The sequence below is a fragment of the Anas platyrhynchos genome, chromosome 35 (assembly GCF_047663525.1).
Source record: "Anas platyrhynchos isolate ZD024472 breed Pekin duck chromosome 35, IASCAAS_PekinDuck_T2T, whole genome shotgun sequence".
Classification (NCBI taxonomy): domain Eukaryota; kingdom Metazoa; phylum Chordata; class Aves; order Anseriformes; family Anatidae; genus Anas; species Anas platyrhynchos.
This window is the reverse complement of record NC_092623.1, coordinates 2,409,842-2,433,017: the sequence shown is the minus strand read 5'-3', so window position 1 is coordinate 2,433,017 and position 23,176 is coordinate 2,409,842. Positions and strand designations below refer to the sequence as shown.

Here is a 23,176-nt window from a genome sequence, read left to right as displayed (position 1 = left end):
GTTGGACCAGATGCTTCTTCAAAGATTTGATAACAGCCTAAGCTGCAGTGTAATTGTTCTGGATCTGTTGCATGGGGGGGATGCAATCTAGGTCATCCAATATAAGAATAGCATCTGGTTTGCTGTACAATGTACCTGTCTGTGAGCTCTCAAGTATTATCAGAATTGTTGCATTACTTGAGACTGACATAGTCTTTATTGTGACAAAATATTTGCAGTTAAATCATTTTAATTAGCATGGTGTGTTAAAATAATTAAAAGTAATTAATTTAGTTACAGTCCTGATAGATTTTTCCATTGAAGATTGGACATTGGTTCTGGAAAGACAAGTTCTCTCACAAGTTTGATTGAAAAAAAAGGTGCAAAATTGTAATTTGTAAAATTTGTAATTTTTACTAGAAAAAGTTGTGCAGAAGATCTTCCCGTATGCACAGCTTGCGCTAAAGGAGGACAGACAGCAAGATATAACCACAGCATCCACTTCTTTATAATTCTGCTAAAGCAAAAACTTGTGGTTTGTGCAATCAACTTAAACCTTTCAGACATAATGATGGTAGAATTTTACTTTTTACACGTGCATGTCTTTCTTTTGGGCATGTCTGGAATATAACGCATAGGTTTTATTCTGGATTCGAAACTGAAATGCCAAATGGAGCTCTGAATGACTCAATACACAGTAAAGGACGATGCGTTCTCTACTGAAGCATCCTGCTTCTGACGGCAGCTAAGATAATTAGCATTTGTAGAGGTTGACTTGAGGTTTGAAGTATAATGCACCTATTTTTCTTTAAAAAATCAAAACTCAGATATTTGGAGGGGAAGCATTTCTAGGTCAATGTTTCTAATTCCTTTCTGAAGAATGTCAGGACCAGGATACAAGTGTAACTGGTCTAAGCTAAATATTGTTTTAGCTATCATCATTTTTAACCAGTCTCCTAATTTAAATGTTTGTGGATCATACTATACACGTGCACGTGAGATCAATTAGCATTGATACTTACTAGATGAATGGAATTCTGTGACCATCACATCCGTTATCACCGTGCTTTCATTGTGGGAACCTCCTCCGGAAAGAATTGGTCTTGTTTTTTGTTTTTTTTAGTTATTCAGCAACTGCAGAAATTGCTGGTAATCTCCTTTATTCCAAGGGGGAGAAAAAAATCACCAAGAGTAGCATACCTTATACGTACACATCAGTGGGACTTAGTACGGCTTTGTAGGGCCTTGTGCCATCTCCTTAAATCTGTGGTGGGATGAACTCTAGGAAATAGCTTTCAGTGTGTGCTCTCAAATGAAGAAAGGGTTTTGGCACTTATTTAGAAGCTGTATTAATGTAAGAGAAAGAGACAAAGGCTATTCAGGAAAGTTAACAAACCTCTTTTGCCTTTCAGACCATTTAAATCCTATTTTACAAGATGATATGTTCGACAGTGATGGCGATGCATCCTTGGTTTCTGGAGGTGAATTAAAAGATGGAATGCCTGACGGACCAGAGAAAAAACGCCTCTGTTTCAGCAGGTAAAGAAAGATAGATCCCTGTTATGTTTAAATTCTCAGGTCTGTTGAGTCTTTGTAAACAGTTCCAGCTGTTAAAAGTGCGAGGGGTGGTAGATGAAGGGGTAACATCAAGTTTGTGTGTTGAAGGGGTGCTTGGTATTCACAAGAAAGGGTGAAGGGACTAAAGTTGTAATGAAGTTGCTGTGAATGACCAAATTGAAAAGCCCAGGCTTCTCTTCCTAAGCCAAAGTGATCCGTAGACTACCAGAACACGTTGACTTAATCCATGGCTTTCTTTGAAAGACTCAAGACCACATAAATGTCCTGTCTGTCCTTCTAGCTAAAAATACCCCAACTTTATGGGTTTGTGTTGCCACCTTTTGCCCTTCTGTTTTCCAGGATTGTTAAACCAGTAGTGAATTATGTAGCCGAAAGAAAACTGAGCAATGGCTTGTTAAAACACCTTGAGAAAAATTTGAACGGTGTCTTTATTTGTTAAGCCACCAAGTTGTGTTAATCTTTTGGTATTTTAGTATGGAAGTCATGCAAGCCCACCGTTGGAAAGTTAGATCATGTTGTTGCAGCTGGATCAGCTATTTTTCTCAGTTTCTGTTGCTGTGCTGTCCAGAAGATTTTCTGTGCTTCAGAGCAAAGCTAAGTCTCTAGCATCTTTGATTTAAGCCAGCAAAGGAACAGCCTGATTGTAGTGGGGAAAGAAATGCTCCTCACAAATTTATTTCCTAGTAGTAAAGCAAGATTGCAGGGATATTAATTGGCAGTCTTGGTTTAGTAAAGAATAGGAAACACAAGGGAAGAAGATGAAACAATTGGAATGCCTGAATAACTTAACTGGAAATCTTACATGTATTTAATATACCACTGCCATTTGGATTATTTGGGGAGGGAAAAGAAAGTCTATAGGAAAAGTACTTGGAACATCTGTGTGTCTGTCTATTCAGCACCTCATTTATAAACTTGTTTTCTTAACTCTTGTTCTAGGAGTGCTTTCTGCGAACCAACATCACGCCGGCCCCGTCTGCTAATAGTAGGAAAAGAAGGGTACGGCCAGGTTTCATACGTGGCACCCGCGGTGTTGCACGCTTTGGAGGTTTCCCGTTCACACCCTGGACCTTTCTGTTCTGCTTTCAAACGTTGCACTGCCAGAAGAAATCTGCGGACAGGTACCTTTTTTCTTTTTATTCTCATTGGATTCCCTGACTGTATGTAAAGGATCAATCAAGTTGCAAGTAAGGTGAGCAAAATTTATTGGTAATGGAGGTGGCCTTGTTTTAATGTGCTGGGATGTTTGCTTCTGTCTGAAAATCCCCTTTTCTTTTAGACAAAACCACAAACAATCTGGATGTTGTACGTGTCCACATTTTCCATACCCAATTTCACAGTGAGGATGTTGCTAGCAGCTCAGGAAGCTGGGCGGTGTTGCTAATAAACATCTCTTTGTGGAAAGAAATACTGCTCATCTCCCTGGGATCCAGAAAGTAGTTCTCATTGCCTCCTAAGGCTGTGTGCTCCCAGTAGATGGCTCTGTACCAGACTGCATGTCAGCTACTTTTTGTAGCCTTCTTTTAAATTATAGTAGTAAGGCAACCAAGGTTTGGGGCTTGTGTTTATTTTGTTTTCACACGGACATAGACAACTTGTGCCGTTGCAGTATGTGCAATAAAAGCATTAACATTCACAAAACACTTCATTTGCACGCTGATGTGGTTTTAAGTAGGGAAAATGAACAGATTTGGTGTTTTTACGTTCAGGCAGGAAATCCATTTTATTGTTTGGCATCACTACCTCAAAATATTTTTACCTTTAGTGGAAACGTTTGAGAGCCATACAAGTAAGGACAGACATGTTACACGACTGAATACTGATGTGTCCCGTAAGAGGGACATTTCCTTTCTTTGTTCTGTGATGATTGTGTCTGTGGCCATATAGCTACGGTGTCTAGCCACTGCCTGAATATATCCTTCCCATCTTCTGACTAGAGTTCTCCGAATACTGATAATCTGAAAGGGTGCCCAGAGAAATTCCTTATGTGAAAGGATGCTTGCCACTCTGTTCACGTAGCTTCATTTCATGGGGCAGTCAGATGGCTATGTAGCTATGTATTAACAGGTTATTCTCCGTGTTTCAGTTTTCTTACCCAAGCTTTCCTTTTCACTAGCTGATCCGAAATGCTCAGAAGACAGCACCAAGCATAATTTATGTCCCAGATATCCATTTATGGTGGGACAACGCTGGACCTGCCTTGAAACTTACTTTTCTAACTCTACTACGTAACATTCCAGCATTTTCGCCAGTTTTGCTGCTTGCTACGTCTGATGTATGTCACTCAGATCTCCCAGAAGAGGTATTTGTCAATACTTTTCTTACTATTTCTTCAGTGTCTTGTAATTTATGAATGCTTTCAGCATCAAAATGCTGTGCTTTGTTAAATGCATGCTGTTATTACTCAGGCACCCTAACAAATCACTTAAAATTTGCTTAGAGAAAAAGAATACTGTGAAAGCATCTGCTTAAGGTTTTTTCTGAGTCAAGCAAGTGACGTTCACCCCTTTCTCATGCATGCAAATAATAAATTAATGCAATAATTCCGGTGGCTACAAAGTGGTTCAGTCAAGAATATGCAGTGCTTGAAATGACAAGAGGATGTCTTTACTGAAGAGATTTCTTCTGACAGTCTGCCATTCCATGCTATGTTGGGTAAACTGCTAATAATGCAATTTAGTAGAGAATAGAAACACTTTGATTTAAAAAAAAAATAAAAATCAGTTTCTTTCTTCAGATAGGCCAAAGCTTTCCAAGCTGGAAAGCTGAGTTCCAATTTCTGCTAAAGTAACTTTGGAATCGAATTCTAGTTGTATTCCTAAATAAACTGTAGTAAAAGTACATGCAGGACTTCATTGACTTCTGAGAGTTTACATTAAGGGAAGGTGCCCAAAACAGGAACACACTGTTCTCATTCTGATTATTTTGTCTCAGTTAGTGGGGGAAGAGAACGGGTCTTACCTAGACGTGTTTATTATCAACTGCTTTGAAAGTGCTTGAGTTCCCACAGAAGTTTTTGTACAGGTTCTAAATTCCTTCTAAAATAAGTAGTGAAATTCCTTACCTACCTGTTAATACTAGAAATGGAAAATGGAGGAAGACGTAGAGGTACTAGCTACTTCAGGCACCTTTTGGTAGAGAAATAAAAAGTCAGCAAAAAGCCCTCACTTGTCTGCTGAAGCCTTTCTCTTCCCTCTATAGCCATAAAGGTTCTAAGTAAAGGATGCAGCAAGGCAAGTAAATACAAAGGAAGCGATGTTGGATGTGGTGAAAGGCATTACTTTATCAGTGTAGCGTACAATCCCTTCAGCGAGCTTTAATTCTACAGGTGATTCTTAAAGGTGATATTTGAATTTGCCGTGCCAGCCTGTGAAAATGTAGCCTTTTAAGGCCAGGAAGATAACTTTTTTTCAGTTTGTGTTCTTCAGGTTATTATTCATTTTAAAAGGTACTCGTCTTTCTGGAATAGAAGATGAGTTTTTTGTGGCCTTTAAATCTGAAACGTCTTTCCTCCTTCTGCTTTAGATCCAAAAATTATTTAATAAGGAATTTGGAGAAGTGTGCAATATTGAGTTGTCTGGTAGGGCAGAGAGAGCAGCTTTTTTTGAGGACCTAATTCTAAATCAAGTGGCTAAGCCTCCTGTAAAGAAAACAGGTGAGGAGGATATAAGAAGTACATCTAAAACTTTCCTATCGAAGTTACTAGCTCTTTGGGATTTGCTTTAGTGGTCATTTTCTGTCAGTAATTTGTCATATGCTTGTATTTGAGTACTGTAAATTGGCTAATTTTTCCTGATTAATTGAAGTTGATCGGGCATTGGAAGTCCTGCCTGTAGCACCAGCGGCTGAGCCTCAGAAGCCACAAGAGGAAGAAGTAGGGATGCTGGAGGAGGAAGAGGAGGATACCTTGCGTGAACTTAGAATTTTCTTGAGGGACGTTACTCACAGACTTGCCACTGACAGACGTTTCAGGGAATTTGCAAAGCCCGTTGACCCACAGAAGGTAAAGTAGTGCTGATCTGTGTGTGTCTGTAACTTCTCAGTGTTCGTATTTCTCAGCGCTTTGGGGAAGGTTCAGCTTTGTTTTTAGGGCTGCACTATTAGGATTTTGCAAGAAGCAGAGGCAGTGCTTTTACTTCTGCTGACTCCCAAATGTCTCTTATGGGATTATTCGCTGAAAGCCCTGGTTTCATTCTAAAAAGCCAGTCCAAATGCCAACACAGTTTGCTCGTGAAAAGGCTTTGATACGTAGGCATGTCACAGCACTGAAAAGCACAGAGATCTTTCCTTATAATTACAAACAGTATTTACAGGACTACTTTAATGAAGTCTAAAGCCCTTTATTGGACTGTCAGTTCCTGTGGGAACAGGAATAGGAGCAGCAGTTTGTAAAAATAAGTTTTGAGGTCCTGTTCTGTTTCATCTGGAACTCCTCAATAGGAATCAACCGTAAGTGCAGTGTGTTTTCTTCTTCCTCCAGTTGGCTGCTTAGATCCCTTTTTCTCCTTAATTGATTAGATAAGCCTAAACTAGAGGCGTATGTTTCAAAGACAGATGTAACTTGAATATACCTGCGGATCAGCAAAAGTCCTCTTCATGTGGGCATCCACTGGCTTTTCTTCCCCTTTTCTCCTAGGCTCTTGAGCTGTGAAAAATCTAGACAGATACATGTGTCCTCATCTGAACTAGTCATTAGGCTCCTCTTGTGGTCTGAGGGAAGAAATCAGCACCTCTCTGCCCAGTTATCTCATTCTAAAGTAGATGCCTGCAATAGGTACTTCACAGGTGCAATTCGTGCACCTTTTCCTCAATGTCGACAACAAAGAGAATGTCGGATGGCTTGCTCAGCTTTCACTGTTGCGATTTTCTGAAGCAAAGTGAAATGAATCTCCCACCCTCAGTGTTTCTTCTGTACCATGCACGTGCTTCTGACCTCTCTACTTCTTGTTGTCCTCTCCTAGCAGCTCTAATGCCAGTTGAAAGAGCCCTTCCATTTTTGAGAAGCAAACTGGTTAATTTCAGCATCTTCTGATGCATCGCAAATGTTCAGGGTTTTTAGGAAGTCGTTTATTTAAAGTTTTCAGAATAATTTTGTTAGACAGTGTGCAAGGTTAAGAAAACCTCTGAATGCTTGTATTTGATCTGCAGGTACCTGACTATGCCACAAGGATTAAAGAGCCGATGGATCTTTCAACAGTTCTGACTCAAATTGACTCGCGCCAGTACCTCACTGCAGGAGACTATCTGAAGGACATCGATCTAATCTGTAACAATGCCTTAGAGTACTACCCGGATCAAAGATCTACAGGTGAGGATGTGCTTTTTAGCCCTAGTTTAAAATATCTGTCAAACGTATAGATGGATAAATGCTGTGTGTGGACAATTGACTTCGGATGGATTAGATGATTTTGGACATCCACAGAGAACATCTCCTACCACATTGTAAATATTTTATCATTTTGCTACTTGGGCATGGAATTGTGATACAAGTGTTCCCAAGGAACTAGTGCTTTTGTTTTAATTAACTTGGATGTTGTTATGCTGAAAATATTCACTGAGAGAACTTTTTGGAACCAACCTATGAAGAAAGCAATTTTTTCTGTGATCAAAACAGTTTCATTGGTTGGTAGACAACATTCAGTTAAAGTCTGTAAAATTTCAGATCGTCACAGAGCCTGTGTTTTGCAAGACACTGCATATTCAACGGTGAGGAATGAAATGGCTACAGAGTTTGGATGACTTTGTGAACAAATTAAAGAATCTCGTGAGAAAAGAGGTACATGCTTTAACGCTAAGGATTTTAAGACTTGTCTCTGCATTTGTAACTGAAAATGCACGGCGAAGATCTTTGGTATCTATTCTTTATTGCAAGGTCGCACCTCTCCAGCGTGTGCTCCATGCGACAACTCCAAGTCACCACAGCAGAACCCTGCTACTGAAGACGACAAACCAGAGGAAGAGAGTAATGAAAATGAGGAGATGCCAGCAGCACCTGTAGATGCCAGTACACCCATTTCTAATGGCAAGTTGCATTTTATTCAGCTGCTCTTGTCATTCATACCTTCTCTGTTCTTGAGGCGCAACAGGTGTCTCTGATGGCTGGCTCTTTATGCCAGAGGTATTTTGTTTTCAAATTTACTTCAAAATGGGAGAGAGAAATCCAGAGGTCATTCATTCAATATAGTTATGAATTGAAGTTCAAAGAAAGTTGGTTCATTTGATGTACTCTTCCTGGAACTTCATTTTGTAAACAGAACGACCCCCCACTCAAGGATATCACAGCTGCCCTCCCATACTAAAAATGATAGTACTCACCCTTGTAGGAGCAGCAATGTGAAGAAGGTCAAGGGCAGTAAGAAGGGTTCAAAGCTTTGATATAACAAGCCTTACACTTTTTTTGACAGAGCTCCTAATAAGCATCTTTAGCAAGGTGTGGAGATGGGAGAAAAACTCGAACTAGATTTTAATTCTAGGATGTATAATGTCAAGCTTGACTGTTCCTCTGAACAGTCAATTGAATTTAATTTTTTTAATTTAAATTAATTAGTTTAGTTTTCTTAATTTAAATTGAATTTAAAGGTTTGAATTTAAATTCCAATTGAATTTATTGAAATTCCAATTGAATTTCAAGGTTGTTGTTGTTGTTGTTTTTCACGAAACACTAAGTTTATGTGAAAGGTTTTGCTGCAATATCTTTCTGCCAAGGATATTAAGCTTAAGTTATCCACAAGAAAATGGTGGGGAGAGGGAAGCTTTAGTTTTGAAAGCTTTTTTTTTTTTTTTTCCCAGGTTTTTCTTGAGCACAGCAGCGTTTCAGTGTCTGCCTGCCATTAGTTGCCCCTCTACCAAGTCAGGAGGGTTAATTAAACTTGCGTGAGGCAGAATTTCTTTATCTGAATCTACGTGGTTTGCATAAATGTATTCTTATTTCCTTCTTTCCCTAGCATTATTCTTCTACCAGTATTGAATGTTTCAACGGACACTGTTTAAGATCAATGAGAAAAAGCATCCTGCGGTGTTTGGTCTCCAGCTTTGAAGAAAGTATGGCGATACTGAGGGGAAATGTCAACAGAAGACGCTTTTCAAGGTACTGTATTTCTATATGTTCAATCTCTGTTCGATTTGTAGATTGAAAAGCAAGAGAGAAAGCATGTGCAGTGAGTTGTGGCCTGATAAACCTCCGGCTAAAATCAGCAGAGGCCTATGAGCATGCTGATGGCATACCAGTACCTTAAAACTAGAATCCCTCTTCTCAGTGGAAGTCTTCTGCTTTTCTAAAAAAAACATGTGTTTTTTCCCCAACCCTTTTGAGGTGTTGTTGTGGTGTTTAGCTACCGGCCGGGTTAAACCACACAGCCCTTCTCCAACCCTCCCACCTCCCTCTCTGGGATGGGGGAGGGAAACGGGAAAGTGAAGCCTGCGAGTTGAGATAAAGACAGTTTATTAAGACAGGAAAATGATGATGATGATGATAATAGTACTGCTAATAGTAATGTGTACAAAACAAGTGATGTACAGTGCAGTTCCTCACTACCCGCTGACCAGTGCCCAGCGTAACCCCTAGCGGCCCGGCTGCCCCGCCCTATCCATGGTGCAGCGTGTTGCCATAAGGCATAGAATTCTTTGGCCAGTTGGGGTCGGCCATCCTGAGTCTGTCCCCTCGCAGCTGTTGCTGTGCGCCGATTCTGATCGCTAGTAGGACAGTGAGACACCGAAAGGTCCTTGGCTTGTTGTAAGTACTGCTCTGCAGCAACTGAAACATCGGGGTGGTATCAGCACTCCTCTAAACATCCTTTCACACTTCCTAAGCCAAAACATAGCAACCTACCCGCTACTAGGAGGAGAACTAACTGTCCTAACCGAAACCAGGACATGTATCTTATCCGCTTGGGTGCTATTGCTCATAATTTTGAGAATTCAACATGAGCAAGCTAGGAAATGTGGGTACATACAGAACCGCGTGTATATGGTACGCAACAGACTGGGGATCTGGATCCTCCGTGAGGCCTACAGGCTTCTCTTTGTATACCATGGAGCACTGGCTTGTAAACATGGTGAAATTTCCCACTCTTGATGGGTCTAACACAAAAACTCTTTTCTCCCTTCTCTCCCCTGTCCTCTTTCTTAATGTAGGCAGTTGAGAAAGCCGAAATTGGAACAAAAAAAAGAATATAACACAGGTAAGTGGCTGTAACTCCCCGGGATACCTATTTACACTGGTTACTGAAGAGGATGGCACTTGGTCACTCCATCGCTTTCATTTGGCCCCAAAGCCTTCTGTAGTCAGCTGAATTCACTCATCAGTGACTTTTCTGTGAAGAGAGGTAGGTGCAAATAGGAGATTTTATGAATTCCTTGGGGAGGGAGCAGTGTGAATTGCAGCTTGGTAGGCACAAAGCAAACTGTTCTAACTGTGCAAAGTAAATTGATACTTGGTAAGTTCAAACTTAGTTTTATAGTTGGCAACCACAAAAGTAAACCTTAGCTGTGATCCTACCACCACAGTGGCGTAGCTCTTCCCTTCCCCTTGTCCTCTTGGCTCTTTTAATGACAGTGCAAGCAACAAACGTGTGCCAAAGGGTGCTGTATGGTAAACAATGGGCAGGCTTTTTTCTAAAAAGCACGAGTTTGAGTTATGTGGTGTTTGGGTGTGTCTCTTGAAACGATTCTTACCTGCTTGAGCTGTTAGATCATAATGCAGGAAATGAAAGTGCTGCATGCATAAACAGAGTAATAAAACATACACCTCTTAGGAAGAGGCTTGCAATGTAATAGTGTTTGTTTTGAGCACTGTTAGATACAGTTTGACATGAATGGAGTGAAAACACCTTAGAGAAAGGTGTTGATTGTTCTCCCTTTTCCAAGACAGAAATAACTGGAGTAGATTTCCCTCCTGCATGGAACAAAAGTTGCACGTTTGTTTTTGTCTGGCTAGCTTTCAGTCTCTTTAAGAATTTCTCTACAGGTCACAGTTTTCAGTAGACAGTTTAAACGTGCAGAGCGGTAAGTAAGTGGAATGCAGTGGTTGTGACAACAACTTCTGATCTGAAATTTAAAGAAAAATCAATCCACTTCAGGGTGGATTTTTTGTTTGTCTGTTTACATTTTACAAGAGCAATGGTGAAATAAGGAGAATCCCATCTTCACTGTTTCAAAATACTTCCTTTCTGCGTTTCAGTCACCAGAACATCGAGGAGTAGAGCTGGTGCAAAAACTGTGAGACGAGTCCACGGAGAAAACAGGGACTTGGAGCTGCGCCGCAGCTGTAGCATCGGACACAGTCGTTACTCTACTACTAACTCGTCCATTCTATTTGACAAACTTATAACAAAGTAAGTCCTCTTTTCTTGCAGACCTCTTAAAATGATCTTCCTTAGCAAGCCTTTGCACTATGGCATGGTGTTGGCCTCGACTTGCTCTGTATTTTGACAGCAAAGAGGTATGGCTGCTCCTGGCATTGAGAGTTCAATTCGTTGAGTTTTCCCCATTTGGCAGTTTTCTTAGCATCAGAAGTGCGTTCATTTTTAATGAACTTTTTGTTCCATACTCACAAAAGTGAATGTAATGCTTGATTAAGAAACTGAGGATGGTTTGATGCAGTCAAAGCAAAGTAGTCCTAGGGATTCTGCGTTTCTGTCCATGGTTTATTTCTGTTTCTGAAGCCAAAATTGTTTTCTGCTTCAGAATTTGCTTTCCTTGCATTTCATCATTTTCTACAACACGAAACTGAGATTCCCATGTAGAGAAGAACAAACAGCCTTTCCTCGGTTAACAAAAAATGACTTAATGCTATTGTGCAGAGCAACTTAAGTAGGATTAAAAGTTGACATAATTTTTTTATAACATCTTACTAGGATGTCAGAATTCTTATTGTCCTCCTGCATTTAAATATATATATTTTAAATGTGCTCAGTAAGAGGGGAAAATAAACCTGAAAACAGCGTATGTTTGCAAATCCTCAAAAGCTTGTTCTTAAATCTCTATCAAAAATAAAGATTTGACCTAATTTTTTGGTAATGTCTAAAATCTTGGCTAAGTGCCAATGACTTTTGCTTTGTGGATACTCCATTAAAATCTCTTACTGATTATGTGTGCTGTTTTATTTTTTTCGTACATGCCTAACTTTGCTCTTACATGTCAACTTTGTATCTTAGTACTGCGAAAGTTGTGCTACAACAAATGGATGAAATGGAGCAGATGCGTAGATGCCAAAGATGTTGGGAAGATGTTGAGGTACAAATGACAGAGCAAATACTCCGTCAGTTTGCCACTTTTGTAGAGTATTTCACGTAGGGAAGTAACTTAGTTGTAATTTTAATTGAACTGAAATAACTTCCTTCCAAAGAATAGCGTGGTCTAAACTACCATTTGGTCTTGCTCTCTGGTTATCTTCATGTCTTACTGATACGGTTGTGCTCCAGATATCTTTTCAGAGTGGAGGAAGCATCTTCTGCAGAAGATGTGGGATAACGGGGAGATGCTGCAATGCATGTCTTCCACTCCAGTTTCTGAATTGCCTTCTGCTTTTTGAATGGGCACGGTTTACAAACAGCTGTTTTGGACTTGGGTTTTTACTCTAAATGTTACTAAAAGCTCTGCCAGGGGGACTGAATATGCAAAAAAGACTGGTGCTTTCCTTCAGCTTGGCAGTTTAAGCTGTTTAGCTTTTTATCCTTAACTCCTAAATCATATTTCTCGTCATGCTCAGGAACGCACTTACTTGGAAAGCTTAACAAAAGGCAGTGCATAGCTTCCTGTGTTGGTCACTCGCTCGAATTTTGATTCCTGTTAACGTTTTTTTTCCTGAGAGCTCACAAAGAATCTCCAGTATCATGTAGCTTTAATCATCTGTTACAGGCAAATGGAGCTGTTTTCTTTAATTGACCTAACTTGCATTTCAGAATTCTTCCTTGGTTGCAAACTGCTCCCAGAGTTTTCAGGAACTGGAAGCCTTTCAAATTTCCAGCTGAATGAACTGATGGCTACTTTATGTATATTTGTTCGTGTGCTGGCCTTGCCTAAGAGCTTAAATAAACCCCTGTCTCTAGAGGAACCCCTGTTAAAGTTGTATGCAGCAATCATACTTCCTCTGTCTTAGTTTTGCTCTATTAAATTCAACTATTTTATTAAATTACTGTTCTTTTGAATGATAGGCACATCATTTTAAAACTTCCCGATAACCTACTTTCATAGCTTTTTGTTTAGCTCTGAATGTCCTTCTTTTTCTCTCAAATCACAGAATGGTTGAGGTTAGAAGGGGCCTCTGGAGGTCACCTGGTCCAACCTTCCCCTGCTCAAGCAGGGACACCTAGAGCTGGTTGCCCAGGGCTGTGAAATGAATCCAGAATTGTCCACAGTACTTTTTATTAGCATCTCTCACACGCCTGTATGATTTCTTTTGGTATGTCTGCTAGAAAGGTAGTTCTTTTTCCCTGGTTCTGTCATGCTGTAGGTTATTAACCTATGATTAACTAATGCACTCAGTTGTGTATGTGGGCAAGTATTTAACCACTGCATGTACTGAGCCCTGGTTTAGAGCAGAAATTCTTGTTACTGATTGTGGGTGCACGCAATCATATTCCCATTCTCTCCTCTTGTGCAATAATTTATTTTTTGTGTGTATAGGGGGTGCCTCGATAGTGTTACTGTGTAAGCATCAACAGACAGACGTGTCTGTCAGTGGATGTATGTGTATGCACGTCTGTTTTTCTGCACGTTTGTGACCGATCTTTCTTGCTGCTTGGAATTAGGAGAACCTTGATATCTTCACCTGTGTGAAGTCGGACTTTGAAAGAACTGGACCTGGCAGTCCAGATGAGATTGGTGAGTTCTGGTTTTAAGTTTTCTTTACTCTGTTCTAACCAAAAGCCTTGTCTTAAACAATTGAAACAAGCTAATCTACTGGGTATTTGTCTTCTGTAAAAATTCTGTGTTGCTATTGACTTCACAAGCCTTAGTATGAGCTCTAGGGCTGTACTGTAGTGAGCTCAGAACAGGTGAAAAAAAAAAGTAGATGAGCTGACGAGTTAGATTATGTGATAGAGCTCACCTGCACACCTGCAAAGGAGCTCAGAGAGACAGTGACAGGAGGCTGAGCCCCAGAAAATAGTTTGCTCCTCCCTTCAGAGGCGCAGAGGAGCAGAGAGATGCACAGTGGCAGGTGGGAACCCGAGGGAAGTTCTTCAGAGGAAGAATGGCTGGGCCATGGACTAGTAAGGGAGAAGCAGAGTTGACTCCTTTGGAGGTCTAGTTAGGAAAACATTAGCTCAAAGTCTTAACAAGAGTAGCTTGAATACAAGGCGGGGGCCAGTCTAGAGGGAGAAGCTTGGTTAAAGTGTGTGGGTTTCAGGGAGCTGTGCAGTAGAGACTTGTAGAGAGGAATTTTAAATAGCACGTTGAATGGGAAATGAGCCCGGGTCAATTAATTGATGATCAAAATGCAAACTACAATTTTAAATCAGGAAAGAGCTAGAATATACTTTTATAATGAAAAATACGCCAGAAAAGAGTGAGGAAAGTGTCAGTGTTGTTATAAAGGAAGTTTAAAGGAAGTTATTGGAAAAAGGAAAGGGTTAGAGGAGCAATAAAGCAGAGAAATTCATGCTTTTGTGATAGAAGGGTTGGAACACCAAGGCCTGGAGATGGTAGTGATCACAAACTCATTTACTGATCGCTCAGTTTTCCGTGTGCTGTCTGTATACCCCATGGCACCTACCTTGCATTCAGAAAGTAATGCAGCCTTTGGGGTTAAAAAATAAAAACCAAAGAGGGCAGTGCTTTCCAAGAAAAAAAGATAAGTCCTTTTGGCAAACAGGTAGGTGAATGGAGTATGTATGTTCCTTCCTCGGTGTCCTGCTGTTAACGTGAGAGGATATTCTCCAGAACCCAGTAGATAATTGCACTCTGGTTCTTGTGTTTTTTACCATCTTTCATGAAACAACTTCAGGTTACTTGACAGAAGCTAATGGCCTAAGCTTATGTGCATTTGGCATTGTTTTCTCATTGGTGAGCTTCAAGCCTGTGTCTGGCCCATTATTGCTCACAGAATTTGTGGCAGAGCTAGACTTGGACTTAGATTACTACGCTTAGTCTTAGCCCTACAGATTATTAAAACCCTTTCCACTAAATACTTTCTCAAACTAAGAAGCGACTTTCTGAAATAGCTGTTTTCAGAAGATCTGCATCTTAGCTAAGCAATAGGACAGAATTTTGCCTGTTGTTAAACACTGAGGCTGACGACAAGTCCATCAGCAGTTTCAGAGAGGACAGAACAAAGTCTAGATGCATGCTCATCTGCTAGGATTTGTGATTTCTGAAACGTGACTTGCATAAATTCATCTTAAGGTTTTGCAGGATCCACTGTGTCCTTAAAATAATGATAATAATAAAACTTACAGGCATCTGTGTAATGCATTTTGGATTTCATATAATTTGCAAAAGAACTTAGCGATTCGTTGTCATTTTGTGGTACACTACAAACATCAAAAGGAAGTGAGAACAAAGAAAATGATGGTGAAGATGTTCCAAGGCGTTACAACCTTCGACAGAGTAAACCTGTTGACCGCTACCAAGCTCCTATGGAAAGTAGGTTGAACGCACAGTTTCTCTTAAAACCTTATTTCTTGCACATAAGTGAGATAAAACTTTTGAATGCAAATACATGTGTTTGCGCACACAGTTCTGTTTCAGTTCTGTACCTTCATTCTGCACATGAACTTCACTGTTTTTATCAGACACGTGTGTCCTGTGCACATTGTATTTCTTTGCTGTTTGGCATACTTAGTGCTATGTATCCTTGATATAACAGTACTTAATCACACTTAATAGTCTTGCTCTTGTGATTTTCAGTTCACCTTTAAGCAGGGCGTAGTTTTCCACTTGTGCCATGCACTGATGAAAAGCAAAAACAGTTAAAAATTCTTCTGGAATTAGGGATGAGTGAAACACGTGGCATTTTCTTTATCTTGTGATATCGTCCTCTCTTAAATGTATCTGTATCATTATTCTAAATTCTTTCCTTTCAGTAAGACAAAGAGATCGAGAGAGGACTAACTCGGGCCAGCCCCATTCTGTCAGACAGAAAGAGTCACTTGAAAATGCTGGGTCACAAAAATGTAGGAGACGTGCCAGGTTGGTGTATGGCTAGTGATAGCTCTTACTTATCCGTAGAGCTGTCAGTCTCCTTACTGCATAATGCTTCAAAGGGTTTTCAGTTTAGTGGTAATTACAGAGTAAGTTTATGAACGGTACTTTGGTAGTCTTAAGGTAGAGAGGAAAGAAATATTTGGAGGGGAGGAGGTGGATACTTTTAAGTTGGTTTCTTTTTTAAATCCGATATTTGTGGGTCGCTGATAAGATGATTATGGAGGTAGTGTCTTGGGTTTCTGTAACTGAAATTCTTTGGTTCTGGAACTGAAGCCAGAATCCCCCCTTAAAAATCTTAGTCAGACTATTTAATCTTGAAGGATAGAGATGATTTTCTTAAAACCGAAAATAATTGTATTCGATTTAGAGGGAGAGGCTTTATGGAAGTTTTGTTAGATTTTAAAAAAAAAAAAAAAGAAAAAGTTATCAGTCAAATACTGACTCTAGTTTCTGTTTGGAATCAACTAATGTTTCTATGTGGAGTTAACCTTAAACAATAAAAGATCTAAATGAAATCATAAATTGCCTTAGTAATGATAAAGGCTTTTTGGATTCTGTAAGCAGTTAGTGCGTAGAGAATGCTGTTGATTGCCAGATATTTTGTTGAGCATTCTTGAAAGCAGACAGCTGTCACGAGGAAAATCACGTCATGGCCTTTGAAATCAGATTCCTAAGGAGTACAATGGACTGGAAAATAGATCTCAGAGTAAATTTTGAGATAGAATTCCCTTGATTTTTGGTGTTACTGAGTATCTGCTCTGTTTTCTTTTGAACTTTCTGGTCTATATGCTTGCTTGCAGACAGAGACGTGCAGATGACATCAGTGATTCTACACCCTCTTGCTCATCTCCCTTGCTTAGCACTTGTGATACGGAGGACGATGGTGAGAGGTGAGGATGGCGAGAGCATATCTCCAAGAAGGTTGCTGTTAGAGAATAGGGGAGGGATGAACCTCCTTCAAATGAATATTTAGCCATGTTTAAGTTTATCTGAATGTAACTGTGTAAGTTTATGTCAATTAATTAGGTCTTCTATATGTTAATTAATGTCTTCTACATTTGCTTGGCATTATTACAAAAACCAAAAATCTTCGAGCTGCATCTTAAAGAAAAAGAAGCCCTATAACTTCTCCTTAATTCGAATCAGGACTTTTCGAGTGAAACGTCAGAAACGGGACCTAAAGAGAGTTCAGAGGGATCAAAAGAAAGTTGGAAGAAGTCAGGGAGATGCAATGCAAACAGATAGTGCGGTAAGTCGTAAACTAATCATCGTGTCAGCGAGTGTTTCCAGTGATTACAAAAGATCTCAGTGTGCCATCTACAACTACCTTTGATGGTTTTCTCTAAAGCAACTTCAAAAATTGCCCAGAATGTTTCCGTTGTGCTGAGATAATTTCTGATGAAACCTTGATCTAGATTGCTGCTTTCTTTAACATACAAACTCTGTGTTGAATTTCTCTTTAGATTGGATTTGAGAACGTGCGTGGTCTTTCGGAACACATTGCAGCTTTGAAAGAGATGGTGATTTTTCCCCTCCTGTATCCAGAAGTTTTTCAGCGGTTCAATATTCAGCCCCCAAGGTAACTCATTACAGTGATAAATCGTAAGTCAGCTGTTTTCAGGAGAAAGATCAGTTAAGGTATCAATATGCTTCCGTGCTTCAACATTTTTGGCAGCGGTGAACGTTTGTTTTAGTAGTAGCAAAAAGTGGTTTCTTAAAAACGGATAGAATCAAGAATATTTGTAGGTTAAAAATAGAAGCAATGTCTTAAAATTTTAAGTTTTACCATCTGGTGTTTTTAAAAAGTTGGGTTAGTTGGGTTGGAGTGGTTTTGTTCTCAGTTTTACATACAAGTCAGCTTGATTAGTTTGCAAGCAAGAAGGGATTATCTAGTGGAAGTCAATTGTAACATGTTGCCTGGAAGCCCAGTTGTTTTTCCTGCCTACTTTTGCTTTTTTATTGCAGAGGCTGTCTATTTTATGGCCCCCCAGGAACAGGGAAAACACTAGTTGCTCGTGCACTTGCCAGTGAATATAGCCGAAGTGACAGGAAAATATCATTTTTCATGAGAAATGCTTCGGACTGCATGAGAAAATACGTGGGGGAATCAGAACGCCAACTTCGTGTGTTATTTGAACAGGTGAGGTTGAAATGCACAGTGTATTCTGTCAGAGTTGAAACCATTATTTTCTGTGGTCAACGTTTTTAAGTAGAACTTGCTCTTTTTTTGTATTTTGTTAGTTTTTTTTTCCCACTGAAATGGAAAAGCCAGTGTTTCTGCTGTGAATGTCAGCTGTAAGAACTACTGGAACGATTTGCTTCCTGTCACCCGGATACAGTGGGTTGAGACAGACTGTCTTCTGTTAGTCATGCCAGATACTCCAGAAGCTCTATCAGTAGAGGTCCCAGAGGCTAAAATGAAAGATGTAGTTTAGATGACATTCCAACCATGATGTTTTTGTGCATTTTTCCTTTAAATAATGCTGTTTTACTCTGTGTTTTCGTGCTAGGCCTATCAGATGCGACCTTCAATTATTTTCTTTGATGAGATAGATGGTCTCGCTCCTGTGCGCTCCAGTAAACAAGACCACATTCACAGAATCACAGAATTTCTAGGTTGGAAGAGACCTCAAGATCATCGAGTCCAACCTCTGACCTAACGCTAACAGTCCCCACTAAACCATATCCCTAAGCTCCACATCTAAACGTCTTTTAAAGACTTCCAGGGATGGTGACTCCACCACTTCCCTGGGTACCCTGTTCCAGTGCCTAACAACCCTTCCGGTAAAGAAGTTCTTCCTAAGATCCAGCTTAAAACTCCCCTGGTGCAACTTTAGCCCATTCCCCCTCGTCCTGTCACCAGGCACGTGGGAGAACAGGCCAACCCCCACCTCGCTACAGCCTCCTTTAAGGTATCTGTAGAGAGCAATAAGGTCACCCCTGAGTCTCCTCTTCTCCAGGCTGAACAAACCCAGCTCCTTCAGCCGCTCCTCGTAGGACTTGTTCTCCAGGCCCCTCACCAGCTTCGTCGCCCTTCTCTGGACCCGCTCAAGCACCTCGATGTCCTTCTTGTAGCGAGGGGCCCAAAACTGAACACAGTACTCGAGGTGCGGCATCACCAGAGCCGAGTCCAGGGGGACGATCACCTCCCTAGCCCTGCTGGCCACACTGTTTCTGATCCAAGCCAGGATGCCGTTGGCCTTCTTGGCCACCTGAGCACACTGCTGGCTCATATTCAGCCGACTGTCCACCATCACTCCCAGGTCCTTCTCTGCCAGGCAGCTCTCCAACCACTCATCTCCCAGCCTGTAGCTCTGCTTGGGGTTATTGCGCCCCAGGTGCAGGACCCGGCACTTGGCCTTGTTGAACTTCATGCAGTTGACCTCAGCCCATCGGTGCAGCCTATCCAGATCCTCCTGCAGAGCCTTCCTATCCTCGAGCAGACTGACACACGCACCTAACTTGGTGTCATCTGCAAACTTACTGAGGGTGCACTCAATGCCGTCATCCAGATCATCGATGAAGATATTAAAGAGGACCGGCCCCAGCACCGAGCCCTGGGGACGCCACTAGTGACCGGCCTCCAACTGGACTTGACTCCATTTACCACGACTCTTTGGGCCCGGCTATCCAGCCAGTTTCTAACCCAACGAAGCGTGCGCCAGGGGCGTGGCCGTGCAGCGGCCGCTGGCGAGATGGCGGTGGTGGGGGGCGGTGGCGGATCCTCGGCGTCCTGCGCGCCCTCCGCCCGCAGCCTCGAGCGGCCCAACCCGCTGGTGCGCCTCACCTGCCCCGTGTGCCTCGAGGTGTTCGACAGCCCCGTGCGCGTCACAGGAGTGCTAACTTCATGGAACACCTTCAGAGATGACACCGGTTTTCATACGATACTTTTGTGGTACGTGTTTCTTCATCCTTGGAATACGTGAGCCTGATGACTCTTAAAACCCAGCTTTTTTTATGTAGCCACTACTGTAAAATGTAGTCCTTGCAGATGGTATAATGAGAGAAGTGGAATTACTGTTAAGTCAGAGGAGGAGACAGCTGGTTTTGTGTTGTGTTAACCAATATGGCCCTGGCAGTAAAGAATTTCTGTACCCTTTGTTCATAGGATTATGATGCTGATGAAGATGACATGATGGCACAGGTTTTGATGTGTTCTTTGCGGGATAAATAAAATAAAAAAGAAGACTAATTGTCAAACCAAGCTTCCATGAGAGGGAAATGGCCAGCATTCTTGCACTTCTCCCTGTCCATGCCAAGATGAACTCAGGCATTCAGAAATATGGAAGACTTTAATCTTAGTTTTGAATCCCCGTTTGATCTTTTGGTATCATTCTTGTTTTTTATTAATATGACTATGTTGCTCAACCACGTAAGGCTAATTTTCTTTTTTGTTTCACACAAAGCTTATTTATAGGTCAGTGTGGAGGAGACAGTTCTGTTTTCCTTCACATCTGCCTGTTTTCTGATTGCTTCTGCCAGTTGTGCTAGTTTGACTAAAGCCAGAAATACTCCAAATTGACTGGCATGAGCTAGCTGGTAAATCTCTTCTTCCCCTGATCTTGTTTACATTTCTTAAATGATAGTATGAGAGGTGTCTTTGTGGCTCTTTTCCTTTAGTGAGACCCCTAGGTGCTAACTCACCAGATTAGTTCCTGTTTCAACTGGCCTATGATGCCTGTGATTTCATGATGTTTACCAGTGTTTGAATTCTCACAGGCAGCCTCTCAATTATATGGAAAACATGTCTTCAGTATGTCTTCAAACTGCAACATTCCTTAGCAAAACTGTTTGAAGCTGAGTAAGAAACTAGTTCAAAACACTTTAGTTCTATACCTGATTACGATTTTGTTCCATACTTTGACCATAATTTCTAGCCTGCCTGGAAAACAGAACTTTGGTGTTAGCTAAAATGCGTAACTTTCAACTGTTATAGCAAATATTAATCATTTGTTGGCCTTACTAAATTGGTGTTTAAAAAATCGGTTTTCTAGGAATCTTAAGCCTTATGCTTGTAGGGGAATTCAGAAGCTTTTTCAATATCCGTATCTTATGTAAACTAAAAATTTCATATATATATTCCTAGTTGTTCCATCCCTCAAGGCAAGCTGGTAGCAAAACTTATAACCCGTAGCACTTGCACAGCACTGCCTTCCGCATTGCAGATTCTAACAAGTATTTTGAATTCCTGTTTTTACTTAAATGTCGCTAAGGTAGCTGAAGCTGTGCTTAGATTGTTTTCCATATACATACAGTATGGAGGTATAGCTTTCAAAGAAAATGTAAAATATAAACAAGTTTGAGTTCATAGACAATGGATACTTGATACTCAGTTGTACACTTTCATTGTAGAGTTTCATTTTTAGGTTAACACTAATTGCACGATCTGTATGCTGAGATCAAGCAGTCTCAGAGACCCGAACAGAACTTGGAAATTGGAGTAGTAGTGCTGAGATGTCTGGTCTCATTGAACTTGGCATGCCTGATTGGAGCAGTGGACCTGCATCACCACAGAACTGAGTACTAACCAATTTATTTGACCAATAAACTTCACACTCTGCAGACTGCAGCATAGCCTTACCCTTAAGAAATGAAACGCACCCCAGCTAAAACATCTTGATTAAACTTTGTGTCCAGCAAGTTTGTGGCTTCTAATATATTTAACTTGGTTTTGGTGTGCTTTCCCTAATGTGGTAAGGCTGGTATAGATTCTCACTGAGGTATCTGCTTGGTGACTGCAATCTTAGTCTTAGGGAAAAAATACATCAGTGTGGGAAAAGTACGGTGTTATGGGGTTGGTGATTCCTAATGCTTGGTCTGTGAAGAGATTACAAGGTGCTAGTGGTTGGGTAGGGATTTCTAGGTTCTGGCTATGACAAAGTTTTGTGATAAAGACTGGCCTGAGTCTAGATTTCTGCAACTGTTCTAAGTGCACTTCCACGCAATTCTGACATTCATAGGTATTACAGTTTTGCACCTACATAAAATCTGCTTGATCTTTGGGGAATGGAAAAAAAAAAAAAAAAGGATGATGACCTGTTTAATTTACTGTGAACACGTTAATTTATCCTGAAAACTTGTAACTCAATGCCAAAACAGGTGCTTCTAAACGATAGTTGAAACCAATTTACTAAGCCTGAGATCAGCATGTGGTCTGTGTTAACTTACCTATTTTTTATGTCTTAAAACGAGTCTTGTCCTTAAAAAGCTTGTCCATTATGACTACTCCTGGAAGAAAGTCATGTGGAATGTAACAAAATTTACTGAACCGGTAAGTAAAACTTGTATTTTTCTATTAGTTCCATTGTTTCAACTCTTCTGACGCTTATGGACAGCATAGATAACAGAGGGGAGATCGTGGTAATCGGAGCTACCAACAGACTGGATTCTATAGATCCTGCTTTACGAAGACCAGGACGCTTTGACAGAGAGTTCCTCTTCAACTTGCTAAATACAGAGGTGAGAACTGAAATTCAACATTAGTGCTACCATGGCAAAGTCCAACTTTATAGGGAAAAAAAATTGACAACTTGAACAAAAGAGTGGTATGTGGAGACACTGCCTTGTTCCATGGAGGGCAAATCTGGTACTGGATATATATGGTCAGGATGATACCACCAAGTAGTTAGTTCTATAACCAAACCTTTCATTCCCAAAGTTGTACCTGTTTACTTAATTATTTAGTCCACTTGGGCGCTTTCATCATGAAGTTGTGTTTTTGGTCTCAATCCTTCACTTATGAATGAATAGGGGACGTGTTTGCATTTGATTGTGCCCCGGATCAGTGATAGTAGTTTGAGTCATAATTTTGTCTTTTTTTTTTCTTACTAGGAAATTAAGAAAGAAATCTCAGCCTTCTGGTCCGACACGTAGTCTTCAACATACTTAATTTTTACGCTCCAGAGGCTTTTGTTGCACACTGCTCTGTTATTTGTAAGCAATTTAGTAAATAGTATCTCATATAGGGATATAAAATCTAATATATATGTATTTTAAGATATTTTAAATTTATTTGACCTTTCGTAAATATATTTAAGTACTTTTATTTGATATTTTTGTTCTATATATGTAGCTCTCTATTTATTATCCTATATATATAGGATCATAGAGAAGTGAGAAACAAAGGAAAGAAACCAAAGGCACCTTCCCCCCCATCCACCCTCTTCCACCTCCTCCCCCCAAGCGGGGGGAGGGGTGTCCCATTGAGAGCTCTTGGAGCACCCATCCCTCTGGGTTGATCCCTGGCTGCTCTGACGCTACTTCAGTGCCACTCACAGGCAGCACAGGGCAGGAAGGGTGCCGGCCTCCCTTGGGGGAACCGGGGGCTGCCCACTGAGGTCTTCTGGCAGTCCCGTATCCCACGGGGCAGCTGCTCGCCAAGCCTCGGGGCTTCTGGAAGGTGGAAGGCAGTCCTCATGGCAGGGACCGAAGCCCCGCAGCGCTGCGTCCTCCTCCCTGAGCCCCTCAAGGTCCT

At 40.9% G+C, this 23,176-nt stretch overlaps 3 protein-coding genes across 9 annotated transcripts; all 3 read left to right on the top strand.

The window, feature by feature from the left end:
- Positions 1-1,369: 1,369 nt before the first annotated feature.
- LOC140000962 (ATPase family AAA domain-containing protein 2-like) lies at positions 1,370-11,672 on the top strand. Of its 5 annotated transcripts, none has more exons than XR_011806156.1 (10): positions 1,370-1,518; positions 2,497-2,678; positions 3,674-3,859; positions 5,364-5,560; positions 6,755-6,865; positions 7,220-7,333; positions 7,430-7,579; positions 8,502-8,644; positions 9,691-9,737; positions 10,736-11,583. XR_011806156.1 is itself a non-coding variant. In XM_072032075.1 (10 exons), the coding sequence occupies exons 3-6, from the start codon at positions 3,835-3,837 to the stop codon at positions 7,294-7,296; spliced, it is 459 nt and encodes a 152-aa protein (XP_071888176.1). In that variant the 5' UTR covers positions 1,370-1,518; positions 2,497-2,678; positions 3,798-3,834; the 3' UTR covers positions 7,297-7,333; positions 7,430-7,579; positions 8,502-8,644; positions 9,691-9,737; positions 10,736-11,587. The 5 variants fall into 5 exon arrangements, 4 of the variants coding, with proteins under 4 accessions (XP_071888176.1, XP_071888175.1, XP_071888177.1 ...); XM_072032075.1 differs by having other exon boundaries at positions 3,798-3,859; positions 6,706-6,865; positions 10,736-11,587; XM_072032074.1 differs by having other exon boundaries at positions 6,706-6,865; positions 10,736-11,585.
- Positions 11,673-11,717: 45 nt separating this feature from the next.
- On the top strand, positions 11,718-18,514 carry LOC139998639 (ATPase family AAA domain-containing protein 2-like). Its single transcript, XM_072032070.1, has 9 exons — positions 11,718-11,790; positions 13,308-13,380; positions 15,046-15,141; positions 15,582-15,687; positions 16,503-16,592; positions 16,849-16,951; positions 17,166-17,281; positions 17,668-17,842; positions 18,213-18,514. The coding sequence occupies exons 1-9, from the start codon at positions 11,737-11,739 to the stop codon at positions 18,360-18,362; spliced, it is 963 nt and encodes a 320-aa protein (XP_071888171.1). The 5' UTR covers positions 11,718-11,736; the 3' UTR covers positions 18,363-18,514.
- Positions 18,515-18,999: 485 nt separating this feature from the next.
- LOC113841624 (uncharacterized) lies at positions 19,000-22,692 on the top strand. Of its 3 annotated transcripts, XM_072032082.1 has the most exons (3): positions 19,000-19,597; positions 22,002-22,161; positions 22,534-22,692. In XM_072032082.1, the coding sequence occupies exons 1-3, from the start codon at positions 19,398-19,400 to the stop codon at positions 22,573-22,575; spliced, it is 402 nt and encodes a 133-aa protein (XP_071888183.1). In that variant the 5' UTR covers positions 19,000-19,397; the 3' UTR covers positions 22,576-22,692. The 3 variants fall into 3 exon arrangements, 1 of the variants encoding a protein (XP_071888183.1); XR_003494090.3 differs by having other exon boundaries at positions 19,002-19,597; positions 19,811-22,692; XR_011806157.1 differs by having other exon boundaries at positions 19,128-20,029; positions 22,002-22,692.
- Positions 22,693-23,176: the final 484 nt, after the last annotated feature.

Excerpts from the sequence above, each read along its gene's own strand:
- LOC140000962 (XM_072032075.1), top strand. The coding sequence starts at position 3,835 with ATGTCACTCAGATCTCCCAGAAGAG. Across the intron at positions 5,561-6,705 it reads AGCCCGTTGACCCACAGAAG|GTACCTGACTATGCCACAAG; the intron begins GTAAAGTAGTGC and ends TTTGATCTGCAG. Across the intron at positions 6,866-7,219 it reads CCCGGATCAAAGATCTACAG|ATCGTCACAGAGCCTGTGTT; the intron begins GTGAGGATGTGC and ends GTAAAATTTCAG.
- LOC139998639 (XM_072032070.1), top strand. The coding sequence starts at position 11,737 with ATGGATGAAATGGAGCAGATGCGTAGATGCCAAAGATGTTGGGAAGAT. Across the intron at positions 13,381-15,045 it reads TGGCAGTCCAGATGAGATTG|GAAGTGAGAACAAAGAAAAT; the intron begins GTGAGTTCTGGT and ends AAACATCAAAAG. Across the intron at positions 15,688-16,502 it reads AAATGTAGGAGACGTGCCAG|ACAGAGACGTGCAGATGACA; the intron begins GTTGGTGTATGG and ends GCTTGCTTGCAG.
- LOC113841624 (XM_072032082.1), top strand. The coding sequence starts at position 19,398 with ATGGCGGTGGTGGGGGGCGGTGGCGGATCCTCGGCGTCCTGCGCGCCC. Across the intron at positions 19,598-22,001 it reads TTTCATACGATACTTTTGTG|TTCCATTGTTTCAACTCTTC; the intron begins GTACGTGTTTCT and ends TTTTTCTATTAG. Across the intron at positions 22,162-22,533 it reads TCAACTTGCTAAATACAGAG|GAAATTAAGAAAGAAATCTC; the intron begins GTGAGAACTGAA and ends TTTTCTTACTAG.